Source organism: Natrix helvetica (assembly GCF_964273705.1).
Source record: "Natrix helvetica genome assembly, chromosome: 3".
Classification (NCBI taxonomy): Eukaryota; Metazoa; Chordata; class Lepidosauria; order Squamata; family Natricidae; genus Natrix; species Natrix helvetica.
The window spans coordinates 57,578,514-57,601,071 of record NC_138549.1 but is presented as its reverse complement, the minus strand read 5'-3'; the positions used below and the strand labels follow the sequence as shown (position 1 = coordinate 57,601,071).

Below are 22,558 nucleotides of genomic sequence, written 5' to 3'. Positions count from 1 at the left end.
CTTATGGTTATGGGGGATTTCAACTTGCCGTCGATGGGGGAAGCGTCCGAGGTGGCTCGGGAGTTCATGGCTTCCATGACAGCCATGGACCTGACCCAATTAATTCAGGGCCCCACACACGATGGTGGTCACACACTGGACCTTGTTTTTGTATCTGGGCAGTGGACGAGTGATCTGAGAATAGGGGATTTGGTTGTTACCCCCCTGTCATGGTCAGATCACTCATCTCTCCGGCTCGACTTCCCTGGCGCTACCCCCCCACTGCGGGGAGGCGGAACCAGACTGTCCAAGTTGGTACCGCCCCAGGCGCCTGATGGAACCGGATAGATTCCAGACGGAGCTTGGGCCACTTCCTGTAGCCCTGACCCGTTTCTCGGTCGGGGGACCTAGTGGCCGCCTGGAATAGGGCGGCTGCTGGGGCCTTGGACCGGGTTGCGCCTTTGCGGCCTCTCCTACGGCAGCGAACCACCCTGGCTCCTTGGTTTACTGAGGACCTAAGGGTGATGAAGCGCCATAGGAGACGCCTAGAGAACAGGTGGAGGTCCTCGTGCTCCGAATCTGATCGAACACAGGTAAGAGCCTATTCACGGACCTACCCTGTGGCATTAAGAGCGGCCAAACGTAGACATTGTGCCGCTCTTATTGCGTCCGCCGATAACCGCCCTGCTGCCCTGTTTCGGGTGACCCGCTCCCTCATCACAGAGGCCGCGGGAAGCCCCTTTACAGGGCAGAGCAGAGGAGTTTGGGGAATATCTGCAGGACAAAATCGCTCAGATCCAGAGTGGATGGGCCCCCTTCAGTGGACCGGAGGAGTCGTCAACAGCGAGTCCTTGAGAGACCATTCTGGGAGGAGTTTGATTCTGTTGCCCCCGAGGATTTGGACAGGTTACGTGGGCGGCTGCGAGCCACTACATGTTTATTGGACCCGTGTCCCTCCTGGCTGGTACTGGCATCCTGGGAAGTGACATGAGGCTGGCTCCTGGGCCTAGTGAACGCTTCATTGGGTGAGGGGTCCTTACCGGCCGCCTTGAAAGAGGCGGTGGTGAGGCCCTTACTCAAGAGGCCTTCCCTGGACCAGACAGAACTAGCTAATTATCGTCCTGTCTCCAACCTTCCCTTTCTAGCGAAGGTTGTAGAGAATGTGGTGGCTCAGCAGTTCCCATGACACCTGGAAGAAACCGACTATCTAGACCCGTGCCAGTCCGGTTTCCGACCCGGTCACAGCACGGAGACGGCCTTGGTCGCGTTGGTTGATGATCTCTGGAGGGCCAGAGATAGGGGTTGTTCCTCTATCCTGGTCCTATTAGATCTATCAGCGGCTTTTGATACCATCGACCATGGCTGGAGGGGATGGGAGTTAGGGGCACCGTTTTGCGGTGGTTCGGCTCCTACCTCTCCGACCGGACGCAATGTGTGTTGGCAGGGGAGCAGAGGTCGACCCTGAGGTCGCTCACTTGGGTGCCGCAGGGATCGGTCCTCTCTCCCCTTCTGTTCAACACATATGTGAAGCCACTGGGTGAGATCATCCGTGGTTTTGGGGATGGTTACCATCTGTACGCTGATGACACTCAGCTGTACATTTCCACCCCGAACCACCCCAACGAGGCCGTCGAAATGATGTCCCGGTGTTTGGAAGCCGTCCGGGTCTGGATGGGGGACAACAGACTCAAGCTTAACCCCTCCAAGACAGAGTGGCTGTGGTTACCGGCACCTCGGTTCAACCAGTTGATTCCATCACTGGCCATAGGGGGCGAGCAACTGCCCCCTGTGGAACGGGCGCGCAATTTGGGCATCCTCCTAGATGCCCGGCTGTCGATGGATGACCATGTGGCAGCTGTGGCAAGGGGGGCGTTCCACCAGGTTCGCCTGGTGCGCCAATTGCGCCCCCTGTTGGACCGGGAAGCCTTACGCACAGTCACTCATGCGCTGGTGACGTCTCGTCTGGACTACTGCAATGCTCTCTACATGGGGCTCCCCTTGAGATGCACCCGGAGACTACAGCTGGTTCAGAATGCGGCCGCACGGGCTATCATTGGGAGTACTAGGTACTCCCACATAACACCTCTCCTGCGCGAGCTGCACTGGCTGCCTGTGGTTTTTCGGGTGCGTTTCAAGGTGCTTATTACCATCTTCAAAGCGCTCCATGGCACAGGACCTAGCTACCTGCGGGATCGCATCCTACCGCATACATCCCTGCGACCAATTCGCTCTCACAGGGAGGGACTCCTCCGGGTGCCGTCCACCAAGCAATGCCAGCGGGCGGCGCCTAGGAGTAGAGCCTTCTCTGTGATGGGCCCAACCCTCTGGAATGACCTCCCCCCCGATATTAGAACTACTACTGACTTCCGCTCCTTCCGACAAAAACTTAAGATTCACCTGTTCCAATTAGCCGGCCTGGCCCATCTATAGTTCCATTTTACCTCCTGGCGGATATTTTATCTGGGATAGTTTTTAAGGGTTAATGTATTTTAAATTTTTAAAATTTTAATCTAACTTAAACTAAATTTGTACAGTGAACTATTGTTACCTCCTCCAGCCCTATATTTATTCTATATTTATACTATGTATATTTATTGTTCTATTGTTTTAATATGACTGTACACCGCCCCGAGTCTCTTCTGAGAGAGGGGCGGTCTAGAAATTGAATAAAAGTTAAGTTAAGTGGTGTGCCTGGGGAGATAGCTCTGTGTGCCACTTCCAGCACATGTGCCATAGGTTCGCTATCATGGGATTAGGTGAAACGTGGCTCAAAAACAGTAACTGAGAGGAAGCTTGGAGTCCTTGTGGACAATCACTTAAATATGAGCCAGCATTATGCGGCAGGAACCAAATAAGATAATACAATCCTTGGTTGTATAAACAAAGTCATAGAATTAAAATCACATAAAGTATTAGTATTGATTTATAAAGTCATAGTAAGGCCACACCTGGAATACTGCATCCAGTTTTGGTCACCACATTACAAAAAAGATATTGAGACTTTGCAAAAGTGCAGAGAAAAGCAACTAAGATGATTAAAGGTCTGGAGACTAAAACATATAAAGAGCAGATAGAGTTGCAGGATTTGGGTTTGGCTAGCTAGTCTATTGAAAAGAAAGATTAGGGATGAGTATGATAGTTTTCCAATATTTGAGGGGCTGCCACAAAGGGTCAACTTCTTTTCCAAAACACAAGGCAAAATAAGAAACAATGGATGGAAACTAATCCAGGAGAGAAGCAATCTGGAACTAATCAAGGAGAGAAGCAACCTGAAGGGAGGAGATAATTGTGAGGACAATTAATCAGTGGAACAGTTTGCCATCAGAATTTGTAGGTGCTTCATCACTGGAGGTTTATAAGAAGAGACTGGAGAGTTACTTGTCTGAAATGGTATAGGTCGCCTGCTTAAGCAGTTGGTTGGATTAGAAGACCTTTAAGGTCCCCTCCAGCTCTATTCGGACTGACTGACTGACTGAGAGTATATCCAGAGGAGAGCAACAAAGATGATAAGAGTCTGGAAGCCAAAACTTAGGTGGAATTGTAGGAAGAAATTGAATGGCGCTGTATTCCTAATTTTCTTGTTTTCAAAAGAAAAGACTGAGGGTTCTAGCTGTTTTCAAATTTTTGAAAGACTTCAAGATGATGCTGCTGATGGCCTTAGTGAAATGCTTTAGTCTAATAGCGTTGATGGTTTTTATTATTTTTTGTGAATTGCTGCAAAGTTCATACGCAAGAGGTGAAACTTTGAACAGCAGATTTTAAATAAGATTTAAGCTTTCTGGGATTATTCCTCCAGTCTTACAAATGTGGAGAAAATTACATAGACTTTTCCAAATCAGCAGCAGCTCTCTGCTTCATGGAAACTTGGCTGAGCAAATTGGTTAATGATAGCTGCTTGCAAATCCCAGGATTTCAGATTCAAAGAGCAGATAGAATTGCAGAAACATCTGTTAAAAAGAAGGGAGGAGATATCTGATTTTATATTAACAATTGATGTTGTAAAAATATCACTACACTAAAGAAATTTTGTGATGTAGACTTAGATAATTCCCTTCTTTATTCTTACATTTCCAACATTCATTTGACATTCCTTTTATACATCTTAGATAGCTTATCTGGTGTTAAATACCAGCAATACATCATCTTATAAAAATTATCTTTTAGATTATAGTTTAATGTAAATTTTAGATCTTTTGTCCACATATTGTTCAAGCATCACATTATATCCAAAATTCTTTGCCCACTGAATCATACGTTTTACATGTTCATTTTCAATAACATTCTATAAATCTTAGCAATATGTTCATTGTTATCATATAATGAAAGTTCCAATTCATTTTTAACAAAATCAAAACCATAGCACTTTTATCCAATGTAAACCTTTCTTTCAGTTGCTGGTAAGTAAACCAATGGCAAGTATAACCTTCTGATTCAAGTTCTTCCCTTGGCCTTAATATGGGTCACCAGAATTGAAAGATAAAATTTTACCATACATCAGCCATCTGGCTTCGCCACCATTTCTTTTCTAAAAAAGGCTTCCTGCGGTGACACCTAGAGGGGCAACTTCATAGAGAGTCTTGTTTTATATTTATTCCAAACTCTTAGTGTGGTACGTGTAACAAAATAGTTATTAAAATCAACATTAGCTTTACTTTTGTCATACCATAAGTAGCCATGCCATTCAAACCTTAGTCCATGTCCCTCTAATTCAAGTAACCTCTTGTTTTGTAAACTCATCCATTATTTTGCTCAGGTCAAGCAACACGCATCAAAATACAATTTCATATCTGGTAGGCCCAGCCACCCTCTTTCCTTGGCATCTTGCAATAGCTTATATTTAATTCTTGGTTATTTTCCCTTGCAATATAAATTTAGAAATATCCTTCTGCCATTGCTTAAAGCGGTAAAGCAAAAAAAATTGGAGTATGATTCACAATCCTGAAAATGCAGGTGGAAATGAAACCAGAACTTTTCCTTTTGGGACTAATGGAAAAAGAACTGGGGAAAAAATTTGGCACTTCGTTAATATACATATTGACAGCAGCAAGATTGTTATATGTGCAAAAATGGGAAAACACTTTCATACCAACCATGAGAATGGTTGCAGAATTTGATGGATTTGGCTGAAATGGAAAAACTGACTAAAAGACAAGAATATAAATACTTTTGTTTCCACATGGAAACCACTTCTGAATTTCATGCTTGATGTGGAAAAGAATGTAACTTTGACTTTGGGTTTTTACAGATTAAACAGATAAATCTTTATAGAAATGACTTGTTTATATTATGGAAAAACAAAAAGTTGTCACTTGAAGTTTTATTTTATTTCATCAGAGAGTCGGAAGTCGATGCTTTTTTTTTTTTCCTACTCTTCCACACTTCCCTTTACTCTTTCCCTTCCTTCCTTAAGTATTATTTTATAATACTTAATAATTTAATTAAAAATGTGGATTTGTTAAAATTAAAAATGTGTATTTGTTAAAATTGTGGCAAAAGGTGCTGTAATATTGAATTGCTATTTATTACCAAATCATTTTCACTTCTTAATAAATAGCTTAATAGATAGTATTAATAAGCATTGCCAAGTGAGCATTGTCAATAGATTTTGGCAAACTGAACCGCCTTTTTTCTTCTTCAGGCAGAGTAATTGGGAACTTACCCTTCTCTGGTGAGAAGGAGATAGATCTGGCTGTAAAGAGTGGACATACTGCTTTCAAAATATGGAGTCAGAAATCAGGCATGGAACGGAGCAACGTTCTGCTGGAGGCAGCCCGAATTATCCGGGTATGTGATATAAAAGCAATATTCTAAGGTTGTGTTGGCAAGTTTATTAATATTGGGGGTACCCCGACTTTTATGGAACCTGGATAATATCAAGTGGATAGGATACATGTTGATTCCCAGGAATCTGGGTGATTCTAGTCAGGATTGCTGTTTTGTCACTTTTGACAAGGAATAAACGTGTAAGCCTCAGATTGTATACAGATCATAGCTTGATTTAAAGAAACAGGTCAAATCCTATCTCCACATTATCTATTAATTTCACTACTATAGTTTTTTCTTAAGCAACTGTACATTATAAGAAATGAAGAGTTCAGATAGAAAATCTGCTGTTTTGTAAAGTTCAGAAACCTACAATTTAAAGAACGATGTTTGCATGTCTGAGAATCCATAAACAATTCATCAAAAGTCTCGTTGTGAGGTCCTGCCTCTCCCTCCTGCTCAAGAAAGCATGGACTCTCGAAACTTTAGCATTTCAAAAGGAAACTTTTATTGAAAGGAAGTGAATGGAAGACAATGCAATGAGTTCCCCCCAGGCAATTCCGTTAGGATAAAGTGGTTAACTTCTTTCAGTTTGATGTATTGAAAGAAATGTCCTTCTGGGTTCGGCTCCAGGTGGGGAAAAAGACACTGGAGACATGGACGCTGCTTGGAAAGATGGTTTAATGGTGGACAGGACCATGTGGCTTGAGTCCTGAACAGAAAAGTTGATCACATGCTTCAATGCTGGGATGAAGAAGAGAAGGAAGGACTGAGTCCCTGGTTTTATGCCCTCTCTGGCCTTTGATCTTGAGCTTGTATACTGTTTGGTTGTCAGACTCCCATGGGACCATGCAGGGGCAACTTTCTAGGCTGCGTTTTGAATCCAGGTTTGGTTGAGTTCTCAGATGCCATGTGGTGAATTGGGTAAAGGGCCAGTATTATCATGCCTTAATCCCATCCCCCTGGAGTTGAAGGGGAGAACTCTTTATTATGTGAGGGGACTGGCTTGGCCTTCTTAATGGCCCTTTGACAAAGTGGGTGGAGGCAGGAAGCTACAGGGAGCTATTCTCAATTTAAAACATGTTTCTTCCTTTTTACATCCAGGGAAATATAATATTCTGCCTTTTCAATATTTCCTAGGATATTTCATTTTTCTGGGAGAGGGCTTGGTGATAACTTTCCACAGATGTTTAGCAGATTAACAGAGTTGGAAGGATGGAAAATGACTTTATACGTCATTTAGCCCAACAACACACACACATCCCTCAAGCAGGAGGCCGTACACCATTGGCAGTCCAATCTCTTCTTGAAAGTCTCAAGTGATAAAGCTCCCACAACATCCAAAGGCAAGCTGTTCGGTTGATTGTTCTCACTGTGAGAAAGTTCCTCCTTATTTCTAGGTTGAATCTCTCCTTGGTCAGTTTCCATCCATTATTCCTTGTCTGGCCTTTAGGTGCTTTAGAAAATAGCTTGACCCCTTCCTCTCTGTGGCAGCCCCTCAAATATTGGAACACTGCTATCATGTCTCCCCTGATCCTTCTCTTCATTAGACTAGCCATGCCCAATTCCTGTAACCATTCTTCATATGTTTTAGTCTCCAGTCCCCTAATAATCTTGGTTGCTCTCCTCTGCACTTTTTCCAGAGTCTCAACATCTTTTTTATAGAGTGGTAACCAAAATGGATGCAGTACTTTGGGTGTGGTCTTACTAGGGCTTTATAGAGTGGTATAGAGTGGTTCCCCGAAAATACAACATGTCCTGAAACTAAAGCCTTGCCACATATCCCGAAGGCACCAAACCGTGGGAATGAGGGGGCAAAGGCGCTTGCGTTGCTTGGTGCTTTCGGGGTACCGCTAGGTTGATCAGCGGCGCTGTGCCCAGCTGAAGAGGGGATGGGTTGCTGGGCAGCTGCTCTCTTGCAGTATCCGGAAGGCACCAAGCAACGCAAGCGCCTGTTCGCCACCCTCCTTCTCCCGTGGCTCGGTGCCTTCGGAATGCCCCTAGGTGAGTTTGTTTGTTTGTTTTGTTGGATTTATATGCCGCCCTTCTCCCAAAGGACTCAGGGTGGCGTACAACATTAAAAAACACACATCCCGAAAGTTAAAAAGAAATTAAATACATATCCAAAAAACAAAGCCAATTTATAGGACAATACATTTAAAAAATGAGATAAAATTAACAGGCCAGGCCGGCTTACTGGAAAAGCCAACTTTTTAGGGCGCGTCGGAAGGACTGGAGGTCAGGGATTATGCGAAGCTCCGGGGGCACTCATTCCAAAGGGAAGGCGCTCCCACAGAGAAGGCTCTCCCCCTGGGGGTCAGCAGCCGACACTTTCTGGCCGACAGCACCCTGAGGAGGCAACTCTGTGGGATCGTACTGGACGGTGGGAGGCTACTGGTGGCAGTAGGTGGTCTCGCAGGTACCCTGGGCCTAAGCCAGGGAGTGCTTTAAAGGTCATAATTGATACCTTGAATCGCACTTGGATAACAACCGGGAACCAGTGCAGGCCGCCTAAAAGGGGTGTAACATGGGACCACCTAGGTACCCCCATGATAGCCCGCGCAGCCGCATTCTGGAGCAGCTGAAGCCTCCGGGTGCTCTTCAAGGGCAGCCCCATGTAGAGAGCATTGCAGTAGTCCAGGCGAGAAAGGACGAGGGCATGACTGCACAGAGCATCCTGATCCAGGAAGGGGCGCAACTGACGTACCAGGCGAACCTGGTAAAAGCCCCCCCTGGTCACTGCCTTTACTTTTACTTTACTTTTATTCATATTTATAGACCGCCCGCTCTCCCAAAAGGGACTCGGCGTCAGGTGTTCTTCTAAACTAAGCCGTGTATCCAGGAGGACTCCCAGATTGCGAGCCTTCTCTGAGGGGGCTAAAATTTCTCCCCCTATCATCAAAGATGGAACAAGATGCACAAATAGGGATGACGGAAACCACAGCCACTCAGTCTTGGAGGGATTGAGTTTGAGCCTGTTCCTCCCCATCCAGATCCGCACAGCCTCCAGGCATCGGGACATCACGTCGAGGGCATCGTCGAGGACATCACGTCGAGGGACATCACGTCGAGGGCATCGTTTGGGTGGTTTGGGGTAGAGATGAAAAGTTGGGTATCATCAGCATATTGATGATACCGTACCCCAAAACCACAGATGATCTCGTCCAGCGGTTTCATATATATGTTGAACAGGAGGGGTGAGAGAACCGACCCGTGGGGCACCCCACAAGTGACGCGCCTGGGGGTCGATCTCTGCCCTCCAGTCAACACAAACTGCGACCGATCCAACAGGTAGGAGGAGAACCACCGTAAAACGGTGCCCCCCACTCCCAACCCCCATCGCAGTAGGATACCATGGTCGATGGTATCGAAAGCCACCGAGAGTTCTAATAGGACCAGGACAGAGGAGCAGCCCCTGTTCCAGGCCCGCCAGAGATCATCGACCAACGCGACCAATGCCGTCTCCGTGCTGTACCCGGGCCTGAAACCCGACTGAAACGGATCCAGGTAGACAGCTTCATCCAGGTACTGGGGAAGCTTACGTGATACCACACTCTCGACAACCTTTGCTGCAAAGCCAAGGTTGGAGACCGGATGATAGTTGGCTAAAAAAGCTGGGTCCAGGGAAGGCTTCTTAAGGAGGGGCCTCACCACCGCCTCCTTCAAGGCGGTGGGAAAGAACCCCTCTCTCAATGAAGCGTTGGTAATCGCCTGGAGCCAGCTTCGTGTCACCTTCCGGGAAGCCAAAACTAACCAAGAGGGACACGGGTCCAGCACACAAGTGGCAGCACTGAGTCTCCCCATAATCCTGTCCATGCCTTCAGGGGTCACAGGGTCAAACTCATCCCACATTGTCTCCTCAAGATTCATCCCCGTCGGCTCGCCCGAACCTACCCAGTCAGAGTCCAAGCCTGTCCGGATCTGAGCGATTTTATCCTGCAGATACTGAACAAATTCTTCAGCCCTACCCTGCAAGGGGTTTTCCCCAGTTTCTTGGTTAAGTAAGGAGCAGGTCACCCTAAACAGGGCGGCTGGGCGGTTATCTGCGGACGCGATAAGAGCAGAAAAATGTTGCCGTTTTGCCGCTTCTATCGCCACTAAGTAGGATTTAATATGAATTCTTACTAGTGTTCGATCAGACTCGGACCGGCTGGCCCTCCAGCCACTCTCTAGGCGTCTTTTCCGGCGTTTCATCTCCCGGAGCTCCTCGGTAAACCAGGGAGCCATCCGGGATCGACACCGGGTCAGAGGCCGCAAAGGCACAACGCGATCCAAGGCCCCAGCGGCCGCCCTATCCCAGGCTTCCAGTAGGGCTTCGGTCGAGTTGTGAGCAAGGGATTCAGGAAAAGTCCCATGCTCCATCAGGAACCTTTCGAGGACCATCAGGTGCCTGGGACGGAACCATCTAGTCGGTTCTGCCTCCTTGCGGCGAGGAGTAGCGGTAGGGAAGTCAAGCCTGATGAGGAAATGATCAGACCATGACAAGGGGTGAATAGAAATATCCCCTAAATCTAGATCATTCATCCACTGCCCAGAGACAAAAATCAGGTCGAGCGTGTGTCCCCCATTATGGGTGGGGTCTTGAATTAACTGAGTTAGGTCCATAGCTGTCATGGAAGCCATGAACTCCCGAGCTGACTCGGATGTCTCGCCAATGGAAGGCAGATTGAAATCCCCCAGGACCATAAACCTGGGGAAATCAACCACCAATCCAGCTAAAATGTTCAGCAGCTCCGGCAGGGCCGATGAAACGTAGCAGGGAGACAGGTACATAACAAAAAGGCCCACCTGAGCTCCAAGGCCCCACTTCACAAAGAGGGACTCACACCCGCCTATCTGAGGCACAGTGACCTCCTGAGGTCTGAGACTTTCCCAGATAACCACCGCCACCACCACCCCTGCCCTTGCCCTGGGCTCTTGGCTGGTGAAACGCCCGGAAGCCTGGTGGGCATAGTTTGCTAAGGGGCACACCCCCTCATGGCCCAACTAGGTCTCCGTAATGCACGCCAGGTGCACTCTACCCTCTTGTATGAGGTTGTAAATGAGGGGAGCCTTATGTACCATGGACCTGGCATTAAGCGACACCAGCCAGAGACCAGGGTCCTGTAATCCCGGGCACCAGGGGGTGCGAGAAGGGCAATGAGGGTCGGAATGCGCGATCGCTCTTAAACAGCAAACCTGCGTCCTCCGAACATCATTTGGCCCTCGGCCCCTACCATATCTGCCTCTCCCACAAAGAGTAGAGATGGTGAACCCCCCCCCCCAGTGGAATGGCTTAGTGTCTCCCCCAGAATCCCAACCCTTCCTAGCCCTCTCAATCCACGCCCATTAGTTAGCTCTGGCCTGTGCCCTGGTAGACTCCCCCCCAAGCCTGTCTGAACCATCCAAATCAACCCCCCTCCCCCCCCTTAAAATTTGGTTTAAAAGCCCCTGTAGAAAACCCTTAAGAAGTCTCTTCTTCGCATGCCACCTCTCAGGATCCCAAGATCCGTCATTAAGGAAGTGACTTGATAGGCCAGAAGGCCATCCCCGGGAAAGGGGGAGTTCCCGGAGGGAATGAAGTTCTGTCACAGTATAGCATAGAGGAGAGTGTGGCATCAACCAAACGGGATGACATCATGGGGAGATGGAACGAGGAGATGACATGTCCGGGGGGGGGCAGCCGGCAGTGTTCAAGGGGGTAGCAGGAAGCTTATGTCCATCATAAAAATAGTCGGTGTTGGGGACAATATGTAAGGGTAATGGCCAGCTGTCCAAAATCGCAGCAGATGCTAGCTTGCAAGGTGGTGAAGCGGCCAGTGATGGCGGCAAAGAGGACAGTGGTGGCATCGGCGGCTGCTCCAATTCTGACTCCAACAGCTAAGCTCCGCTCACGCCAGCCGCACTCACATCCATCGCCAAGGCCGCACTCTGTTGACCCAGTCCATAATATCACAGGAGGGAGGGCCAAATGGCACAGTACTGTGGCCCAGGAACGGCGGTAATACCGGGGGGGGGACAACGAAGGACCCCCCCACTCCAACCGCGCCCACGCCAGCTCCCGAAGCCATCTTCCGCTGGCATTAGTATCCATGCCAGCTGCCTCAGCCACTCCCCTCTGATCTAATTTATCATGTTCATAAGCAAGGAGGAGGGGGGGGAGCAACCGGGATAACACCATGGCGTGGGGAGCCGCAGCTGTAGAGACCCCAGACCGGGCGTCCCGCCACCACCGCCAACCATACCCACCCCGGCTGCAGGGACCCCAGGCCGGGCATCCCGCCGCAGCTGCTGACCTCACCCACGCCCCCAGCCGCCGCCGCTCTCCATTCTCCTTTCACCGCTAACCGCCCCATTTCACTCACGATGTTCCGGCTATAAGGCAGGACATCGCAGCTCAAGGGTATCCCCCGAGGTCCCAGGAAGTTCTCATAGCTGGACCTGGAACCAACGATGGAATAGGGTACCCCTGCAAGCCCCAAGAAGGACAATCATCTCCCTGAAGCTCTCCTCAAACGCGACAGGACACCATCTTGGGCATGAGTGAATGGGGCTCTGCATGGCTGGAGAGGGGGGTTGCGCAGCGGCTTTTCTGCTCCCCGCTCGCGCGAAGGGCATCTCCGCTGCTGGCGCCGTCCGCCGCTTGGGGTTTTTTTTCAAAGCACGGAGGACGGATTCCGCTCTGGAAGTATGCTCTATAGTTGTGGGCTGCAGATCGTACAACCATACAGCGTACTCCCAGAGCAGTATCCTACCTCCGTGCTTTGGAAGCCGCAACGGAGGACAGATGCTGCCTTCCAGGTACTGCTAGGTCGGTCAGCGGCGCTGTATCCGGCTGGAAAGGGGGGTTGCCGGGCGGCTGCTCGCAAGCTTGGTCACCTCATGGCTGCTGTGTTGCTGCTGTGACAGCGCAACACAGCCATTCGACCCTGAGGCTGTGCCCGGCTCTTCGGGAACCCAGTCGCAAGTGAGCAGCCACCTGGCAACCCAAAAATAATAAGCCCTCCCCTTTAATAAGCCCAAGGCCATATTTCGTGGGTCAAAAAAATATAAGACCCTGTTGTATTTTCGGGGAAATATGGTAGTATCTCACTTGATCTTGATTGTATCCCTCTATTAACGCAATTTAGGATTGCATTGGGTTTTTTTTGGCTGCCACTGCACACTTCTGGCTCGTATTTAGCTGGTTGTCCACTATGATTCCAAGATCCCTCTCACAGTCACTGGTATTAGGCCTGGTTTCACCCAGTTTATATGTGTACTTTAGGTTTTTCTTACCTAAGTGTAGGACTTTACTTTTCTCTACATTGAATTTCATTTTGTTAGATAGGGCCCAGTGTTCAAGTCTCAAGATCCTTCTAGATCTTGAGCCTATCTTTTAGGGTGTTAGCTATTCCTGCCAGTTTGGTCTGCAATTCATCTGCAAATTTGGTAAGTTCCCCTTCTATTCACTCATCTAAGTGATTTATGAAGATATTGAAGAGTACTGGGCCTAAGTCGGAACCTTATGGTACCCCACTGCTTACTTCTCTCCCTGCAGACTTAGACCCATTAAGGACTACTTGTTGAGTACGATTTGTCAGCCAGTTGCAAATCCATCTGGTGGTGAAGTTGTCCATCCCACTTTTTTCTAACATGAAGAAATAGGTTGTGGTCTACTTTGTCAAATGCCTTGCGGAAGTCTAAGTATATTATGTCCACAGTATTTTGCTGGTCTACTAATTTAGTCACTATGTTGAAGAATGAAATAAGATTGGTGTCAACGCCTAAAGCATTTCCATGACTACTATCAACTTGACAAAGGGGGGGGGGGGAATGCCATGCATACTTTTGGCCAGAGTAAAAGTCTCATATTTCTGTACTAGGATGTGAATGCGCATGTCCAGAACCTTGCCATAAAGTCCTGTTGGAGAATGTGATTGATGACCTCAGCCAGAGGGGAGGGGAGACAGGGGTAAAGTTCAGACGCCATTAAGTGGGATTTAGTTTCGGCTACACAGAAGTCCGTGCCAAGATGTTAGTCCTAATAAATGAATGCGTTTTTTTGAACCTTGTCTTGGGGCTCGTAAATTAATTAGGGCAACTCTTGGAAACTTCACAAATAGCCGAAACTGACTTTTAAAATAATTTTTTTCCCGGGTTTCCTGAAGCCCGGGCTCTCCGATCACTCCCCCTCAAAGTTTGGGTTCCTTCGAGGGAAAATCAGGCAGCAGGAGATTAATTGCAGCTGGAGGTATGCGGCAAAACTCAGAAACAGAAGCAAGAGAAGATAAGTACTGGTGGAAATTCCCTTGCCCTAGTCCTCAGATACAGGGAAGGGTCTCAAGCCAGTCGGCAAGGGTGAACTGGAGGTGGGACTGAAAACAAGCCAGGCTCCCAAAGCCCCAGATGGAATCCCAAGGGAGTGCAAAGGAGCAACAGAGGGAGGATTTTTACCGAGCCACCCTTGCTGATGAGGGGCCATCATGCTGCCCAAAAGAGAGGGGAGGAACATCTGATCTTGTGGTTTTTTTAATAATTTTATTTATTTATTTATTTTTCCTTAAAAAACAAGACAACACATACAGAACAAAAGCAAGGAGAAAAAACAACTTTCCTCAATTTCCTCAAGCATGTTGTTTGGTTACAAGTTTTTGTGCAACAGTTTTTACAATTAAAAATAAAGTCACTGGTTATCCATTAAACATAACTAAATATTTCATTGAGCATTATGTGTTCAGATTATCATTAATATTCTTTCATTTGTGACAGCCCTTATTTCCTTAAATCCATAATTATCTATTAAGTAATAAGTTTTTATAGAATTATAACATTGCCTATCTCTAGAGAGTAAAAACAAAGATTAAAACAAAAGATTCTCATTAATTCATATTGCACATTTATACTTTCAATTAACCATAATGTGATCAATCATCCACAACTCCAAATATAATTTTCCATTATTAATTATTAATCCATATAGTCTTTAGATATTTCAATTCATATATGTATCCATTGTTCATTACATCATCATTAGTCCATTTAGTAGTTTTTAATTAGATCTTTTATTCGTCTTTTAAGGGGTTCCAGGGCAGGGGGTGGGTTCAATCAGGCTGAGGGAGGGACTAGTGCCAGGCAGACAGGTAGGTTTAACAAAGGAGTGAGCGGAGCGATTAAGAGAAGGGGGAGTGGTGGTGAAAAAAGGGATCGTATCCTGCCCCATACATCCCTTCGGCCGATTCGCTCTCACAGGGAGGGACTCCTCCGGGTGCAGTCCACTAGGCAATGCCAGTGGGCGACGCCCAGGAGTAGGGCCTTCTCTGTGATGGGCCCAACCCTCTGGAATGACCTCCTCCCGGATATCAGAACTACCACCGACCTCCGCTCCTTCCGTAAGAAGCTTAAAACCCACATGTTCAATTTAGCTGGCCTGGCCTAATACCAATTTTAGTCCCTCAAGTCTGTATTTTTAAATTTTTAGGGGTATGTGTTTTAGTGATTTTAACTTCTATTATTCTGTACAGTTGAATTTAGGTTTAATTCGCTTTTAAGGGAATATATTTAAGGGTATTTATCTTTTGTACCTGTTTTCAATGAGATGCCTGTACACCGCCCCGAGTCCCTTCGAAGAGAGGGGGCGGTCTATAAATGTTGAAAAATAAATAAATAAATAAATAAATAGTATAGCAAAAATCTTTATAGTATAGAATTATCACTACCTACAATAATACCTAGAGGTTCAAATCATCCCACTCTTATACATTATGTTCATTATTGTTCTTCATATATCGTGTAGATAAGTACTCTATTGCATAATAAAAAATAAAAAAGTAAAAAAAAACCTTTCATAACAGTAAATATAACTTTCTATTATTGTATAAGAAAACAATTTCATTTCCAGGTTTTTTTTTATCTAACCATTGGTAAAACAAATCCCATACTCTATAAAATTGCTCATCCTCTAGTTGTCTAATTTCAAATGTAAGCTTACTCATTTCAGCACATTCCATTATTTTCCAAATAATTTCCTCCTGTGTTGGCAATTTCTCATTTTTCCAATTTTTGGCAAATATAATTCTAGCAGCTGTTAAAACATTTATAATCAGATATTTCAACTCCTTGTTGTATGTTTCTGATATTATTCCCAATAAGAAGAGTTCTGGTTTTAAGCCTATGTGTTTATGTATCATTTTCTCCAGCCACATGTGGATTTTTGTCCAGTATCTTTTAGCTTCAGTACAAGTCCACCACATGTGGTAATATGTGCCCGGCGTCTGATGACATTTCCAGCATTTTTCGGATTTATTCTTAGACATTCTTGCTATTCTCATTGGGGGTAAGTGCCACCTGTAAAACATCTTAAACAAATTCTCTTTATATGCAGTTGACATTGTCATTTTATAGTTTTGAATCCAGTTTTTGCCATTTTTCTAACTCAATCCCATGCCCAAAGTTTTTTCCCAAAGCTAACACAGTTTCTTTGACTTGTTCTTCCTGCAATTTCACCTCTAATAGGTAGGCATAGAGTTTTTAAATTACTTTTTCATCGTTACCTGTTAAGATTTTATCTAGTTCAGTCATTTTATCATAAAAACCCTCCTTTTTTCGATCTTCATTGTATCTAGAATGTATTTGCACATATGAATACCAATTAACTTCAATATCTTCCTGCTTCAATTCTTGTATAGATTTGAGTTCACCCTCTGTATTTAATAATTCAGCATATCTAACTGTTTGTTCCTTTTTATATATTATTGAATATGAAAAAGCTTCAATGGTTGATATCCAGACTGGAATTTTTAAATAATGTAACCTCTTAACCTTCTTAACAAAGCTCTCTTATATGGTGCCTTCTAAAATAACCTTGTTCTTTAGTTCCCTTATACCATAAAAATGCATGCCATCCCAACAACAAATCATGACCCTCTAGGTTCAAAAGCCTAACATTTCTTAACATTATCCATTCCTTGATCCACATCAGACTAGTTGCCTGATAATATAGCTCCCAGTCAGGTAGGCCCAACCCTCCTCTTAATTTAGCATCTTGCAGCACTTTGTGTTTTATTTTTGCTTTTTTCCCCTGCCATATAAATTTCGGTACCATTTTATTTAGATCTTCAAAATAGTATTTCCCCAACCTAATTGGGATTGTCTGGAATAAATATAGGATTCTAGGTAAAATGTTAATTTTAATTGTTGAAATTCTCCCAATCATTGATAGTTGAAGATTTTCCCATTTCACCAAATCTGCTGCAATTTGTTGTTTCAATCTAAGATAATTGTCTTCTTTAAGGGTACTACATCTAGCTGTTAGAGAAATCCCCAAATATTTAACCTTCTTAGTAATTTGCATTTCCAAAATTTCCACCAATTCTTCTTTTTGTTTTGATGGTATATTTTTTGTCAAAATCTTTGTTTTATCTTTGTTTATTTTCAAGCCTGCCACTTTTCCATACTCCTCGATTTTTCCTATCAATTTAGGTGCAGATTCAAATGGCTCCTCAAGAATGAAGACTAAGTCATCTGCAAATGCTTGCAACTTATATTCTTCTTTTTTAATAGTCATTCCCTTTATTTCTTCCTCTTCTCTAATCCTTCTATTTAAGACTTCTAACGTTAAGACAAAAAGTAGCGGTGATAGTGGGCAGCCTTGTCTTGTACCTCTTTTTATTTCAATAGGATCTGTCATTTATAGTTCTCCATTTATCATTATCTTAGCTGCTTGCTTGCAATATACCGTTTGTATAGCTTGAATAAAATTCTTGCCAAAGTTCATTTGTTCCATTTGTTGTATCATAAATAGCCAGTTCACATTATCAAAGGCCTTCTGCGCGTTGAGAAACATCAGAGCTATTTGTTTTTCAGGGTGGGCCTCATAATATTCCAAAGTGTCCAAAATCGTTCTTATATTATCTCTAATTTGTCTCTTTGGTAGAAAACCATTTTGGTCCGGGTGGATAAATATTTTTTCAATCTCTCAGCCAGTATAGATGCAAATAACTTATAATCTGAGTTCAACAAGGAAATAGGTCTATAGTTCTTAATTTGCATATGATCTGCCTCCTCTTTAGGTAGCAATGTAATGTATGCTTCCAGCCATGAGTTAGGTATTTTACTTTCAATCATTACTTCGTTCATAACTTCTAACAGGGGAAGAGCCAAAGATTCCTCTAGTGTTTTATAAAATTCCACAGGTAGACCATCCGGTCCTGGGGCCCTCCCATTATTTTGTCTTTTAAGAGCTTCAGTTAATTCCATCATTGTTATTTTACCTTCTAATATAGTTCTAATATCATTTGGTATTTGGGGGAGATTGGCATTTTGTAAATATTGTTTAACTTCTTCCTCTTTTATATTCTCTTGTTCATACAATTTAGCATAATAGTCCTGTATAATTTTCTTCTTTTCCATATGCCCATAGTGCATTTGTCCTTGTTCATCTCTTAGTTGTTGTATTTTTTTGGCCTCTCTCTCCTTTCTCAATTTATATGCCAACCATCTACCTGGTTTATTTGCATTTTCAAAATAATTCTGTTTAGCTCCTCTAATTTTTTGTGCCAGTTCCTCCTTTTCTAGTAAGTCCATTTTGTGTTTAATTGTATCCATTTTTATTTTAATGTCTTTCTTTTGTGGAAATTTCTGTAGTTCTTTTTCTAGTATTCTGTAGTCTTTTTCTAAGTCCTTAGATATTTGTCTTTTCTTTGAATTTCTCATTCTTGCATAGTCTATTATCAGACCTCTAGAAAAGGCCTTTATTGTGTCCCAAAGGTTCTGCAAGGACGTATCTTCTTTTTTATTTTCTTTAAAGAAGAAAGTCAATTCTTTTCCCATTTTCTTTACAAAGTCTTTCTCTTTCAATATCATGTTGTTTAGAGTCCATCTAGATCTTGTTCTTTGCACTCTCCATTTTATTGTTCTTTGATTTTGGTCCGCCCAAATGCTTGGTTCAATTTCCACCTCTTGTGCACTGCCAATTAAATCCAATGAAGCCCAAATCATACCAATTCTAGAGAATGATAAGTGTCTGTTTGAATAGAAGGTATATTGTTTTTTGGTAGGATTTCTTTCTCTCCAGAAATCTTTTAAATTTATTTCATCCATCATCCTAAAGAAAGATTTCGGGAGTGTTTTTCTATTTGATTTTATTGTTTTGTGAGTTTTATAATCCATGTTCTGATTTGTAATGCCATTAAAGTCTCCCATCATACAAATATCAGCATAGTCTAAGTCAGAAATTTTCTTGTGGAGTTTTTTATAAAATTCATCCTGTTTTTCATTAGGTGCGTAGATTGCAATTAAAAGTATTTTCCTTGCATTATCCATAATTTCCACCATTAAGATTCTTCCATCTTCATCTGTGTAGATTTGTTTCGCTGGAATTTTATCTTTAATATAAAAGATCACTCCTCTTTTCTTACAGTCCATCAAGGAAGTAAATTTTTTTCCAAGTTTTGATTGTACTAATAAGTGACCATTTCTTTGTTGAATGTGTACTTCTTGTAAGCAAATTATGTCTAATTTTAATTTTTCTAATTTCTGAAATATTTTTTTTCTTTTGGTTGCCGAATTAAGTCCATTTATATTAATTGAAAGCAGTTTTGTTCCTTCCATCATTATGTTTTATATATAGGATTTATAGCTCTAGTTGATCTTGGTTCCCGTTGTTCTCTAATCTCTATGCCCCCTACGACACCTTTTTCAATATCAATTCCACCTACGGCACCCTCCATCTTCTCAGTTTCAATTATAAGTGTTGCACCGATAAATCTTCTTTTCCATACTTCTCGGCCTTTCCTCTCAGATATTCTGTATAGAAGGCTTCTGCTTTTTCAATCGTGTCAATTCTGTATCTTTGTCCTTTCCATTGAAATATTAAACTTTCCAGTATCAGCCATCTGTAATTAACTCCTATTTTGAGTAAAACTATGGTCAAGAATTGATATTTTCTTTTCTTCTCTCTCACTCCTCTTGGGATTTGCTTCAAGATTACTATCTCCTTGCCTTTATATTCCAATTTTCTATCTCTTGTTTTCTGCAATATTTGTAGTTTTAGTGCTTTTTTAGTGCTTTTTTAGTAAATCTTACATGGACTTCCCTCGGGAGAGAGTTTCTCGTTGCATATCTTGTATTTACTCAAAATGTCTCATCTATGCCATCCAACATCTTCTCTTGAGATATCTCCAATATCTCTATCAGGATTTCAGGTATTATTTGTAGCAAATTTTCTCCCTTCTATTATATTTTGAAATCTTAAGAAATATTCGGAACGCTCCATCTCCCATCCTATTATTGCACTGCTTTCTGCTTCCATTTCACTTAGTCTGCAGTCAATTTCTTCATCCCTCTTCTCTCTTTGTTCATCTCTTTCAGCAATTTTTTGCATTCTATCTTCTTGTTTTATTATCCATTGTTGTATGTCCTCTATCTTTCCCTCTGGTCTGTTTTTTTTCTATGTTCCCAATTCGCTGATCCATTGTCTCCATCTTCTTTTCCATACTTTCCGACTTCTTTACAAGTATATCTAATTTTTCATCAGTGCTTGTTTGAAGTTTTTGTATTGCCTGCATAACTGACTCTAGTGATATAGGCTTCTCTTTTTCCTGCTGGATCATACTTTGTATTAGTCTTTGTCCTCCTGCCGGTGAAGAGGCAGGGGTCATTGTTGTGGAGCCCATTGGTGTTGTCTTTCTACTCATCTTCCTGATTTATTCTCTCTCTTTCTTTTCGTGGTTCAATCCAGTTGCAATAAACTGTAAGAGAAAAGAGGGAGAAAGAAAGAGAAAAGAAAGGAAGGAGAGAGAGGAAAGCGTGTAGTGATTAAGTAGAAAAAGTAGGCAGAAAGGTCGGAATTAGGGTAAAAAGGATATAAAAAGTGGTAAGAAATAAAGGAAGAAAGGGCAAAGAGGCAATCTATAAAAATAAGGGTGGATGTAAGAAGAGGAAGAAAAAAGAAAAATCTATATTTCAAAAAAGTAAAAAGGGGAGCACAAAAAAAATTACTCAACGCTTTAAAGCTTCAAGGTTTCAAAAAAAAAGGATGAAGTGGAACGAACTACAGCAACAACAACAACAACAAAAAAGAATAATCACATCCCAGGCAAAATAATATAACCACCGGCTGCCAAAAACATGAAGAAGAGAGTTCAAAGTGTTTTTCCCCCCTTCTTGATGTAGAAGGTCACTCCAATTTTCCCTTAAACATTTTTATTCATCTTCCAAAATAGGTTTCCAGACACTAAAGATCCGCAAAAACCACCTGCGTAAACAGCTGTGATTCTTGCTTCTTATCAGGTCTTAACCTTGAGTAAGGGAGATTTTCTCTAAATAATTCCAGCAGTAAGATTTGGTAACATTGGTAACATTGTTTCAAGATCCACTAGATGGCAGTGTTAAATTGTATCCAATCCCTAGCCCTTTAAGCTCTGCCTTTAAGAAGAAATATTCAAAAAAAAAAAAAGGAAAACCAGGGGCTACGGAAATAATAAGAAAAGGGAAAAAGGAAAGGAATCTTTAAGGCATAATAAAAAAAGAGAATAGTCCCAGTCAAATCACTTCCAAAAAACAAAAAGTTAAATGTAAAGAGAAAGCTTCAACAACGAATCCACATTTTGTAACAAGAGTCCAGTCTGGCTTCCGATAATAAAAGGGGGGGGGGAAAAACAGACGGTTTCAATTAACCCTGTTCAGACCCGCCGCTAGTTCTCTGGTTATACTCTATTTTCCTTAAATCTCCAAGATTAGGGTGTTCTCTTTACAATAAAAAAAAAACTTTATAGATAGTCTCATCAAAAACGGCATGCTTCTTTCTCTCCTTTATCTCCTGCTCTTCCTTTGCAGAATCCCAAGGGAGTGCAAAAGAGCAATGGAGGGAGGAAGTGAGGGGAGGGACATCTGATCTTGTTGAAGGGAAGAGATGCAGACTGGAGTGCAGCCCCCCCCTCCCGATAGAAGGAGAAGGAGCCCAGAACGGCAACCAGTGCCTCTCCCGCGCAGCAGGCAGGCTGCCAAGAGCAGGCAACCCCCTCCCTCTCTCCGAACTAGGGTGAAGGAGATGACCAGCCATATCAGGCGCAAGCATACTAAGGCCGACAGGAGGCTGGGAGATTAGGGCTGAATGACCCACCCCAATTCAGGGGAAAGTTTGATGGAGACTCAGACCAGCTAGCCCTATTCCTTGATTCAGCTGATATCCACCTAGAACGCTATGGGCACCTCTACCCATCCCCCAAAGCCATGGTGAATATCATCGCACAGGGTCTAGAGGGAGAAGCAAGGTAATGGCTAGCCGCCCTCCACAAGAGGAGAGCCCCCCAACTGTAAGACATAGATGACTTCCTGGGGGGTGGGGCTTGCTGCCAGCACGAATGGCTGCTTGGACGGAGAGCTCCGTTAACAGCAGCTAGATCTAACGTCCGGAGGGGTTTGCTGAAAAGATTTTGATAAACCAAGCCTTCCTGGAGGGAAGACTGAAGAGAGAAGATTGGTTTGGCACGACCATAGGATGGCAATTCATGGTCTGTGCTTGAAATCTCCTTCATAACCCCAGGCGTGGAAGAGGGCAATCTTTAATGGCTGTCCCAGAGTGCTGACAGCAGTTCAAAGCAAGCGAGGATTTATTACAGAGAAACTGCCGGAGTTCCAAGTGACTTAACAGATTCCTGATCTTGGCGGAAGGTATTTTTATTCCAAAACAGCTCAAGAGATTAAGGGCTCAAAGAAGAAGCGGGGAGGCTGTTTATCCCCCTCCATTACAGCGGCGAGAGGAATATGCTGAGTGAAGGCTAGAGGCTATCTTCTCTTATCTTCTGAACTGTCTGATGAGCTGAATCTAAATTCAATTTGTTTACACAACAAAGGC

At 43.7% G+C, this 22,558-nt stretch overlaps 1 protein-coding gene across 2 annotated transcripts in view; it reads left to right on the top strand.

Annotated features, from left to right (window-relative positions):
- ALDH9A1 (aldehyde dehydrogenase 9 family member A1) overlaps window positions 1–22,558 on the top strand; it is a 146,502-nt gene that overhangs the window by 30,668 nt on the left and 93,276 nt on the right. For both annotated transcript variants that reach the window (XM_081947137.1, XM_081947138.1), the window contains exon 3: window positions 5,618–5,763. In XM_081947137.1, the coding sequence (XP_081803263.1) occupies window positions 5,618–5,763 (146 nt within the window). The remainder of the gene's footprint in view (window positions 1–5,617; window positions 5,764–22,558) is intronic.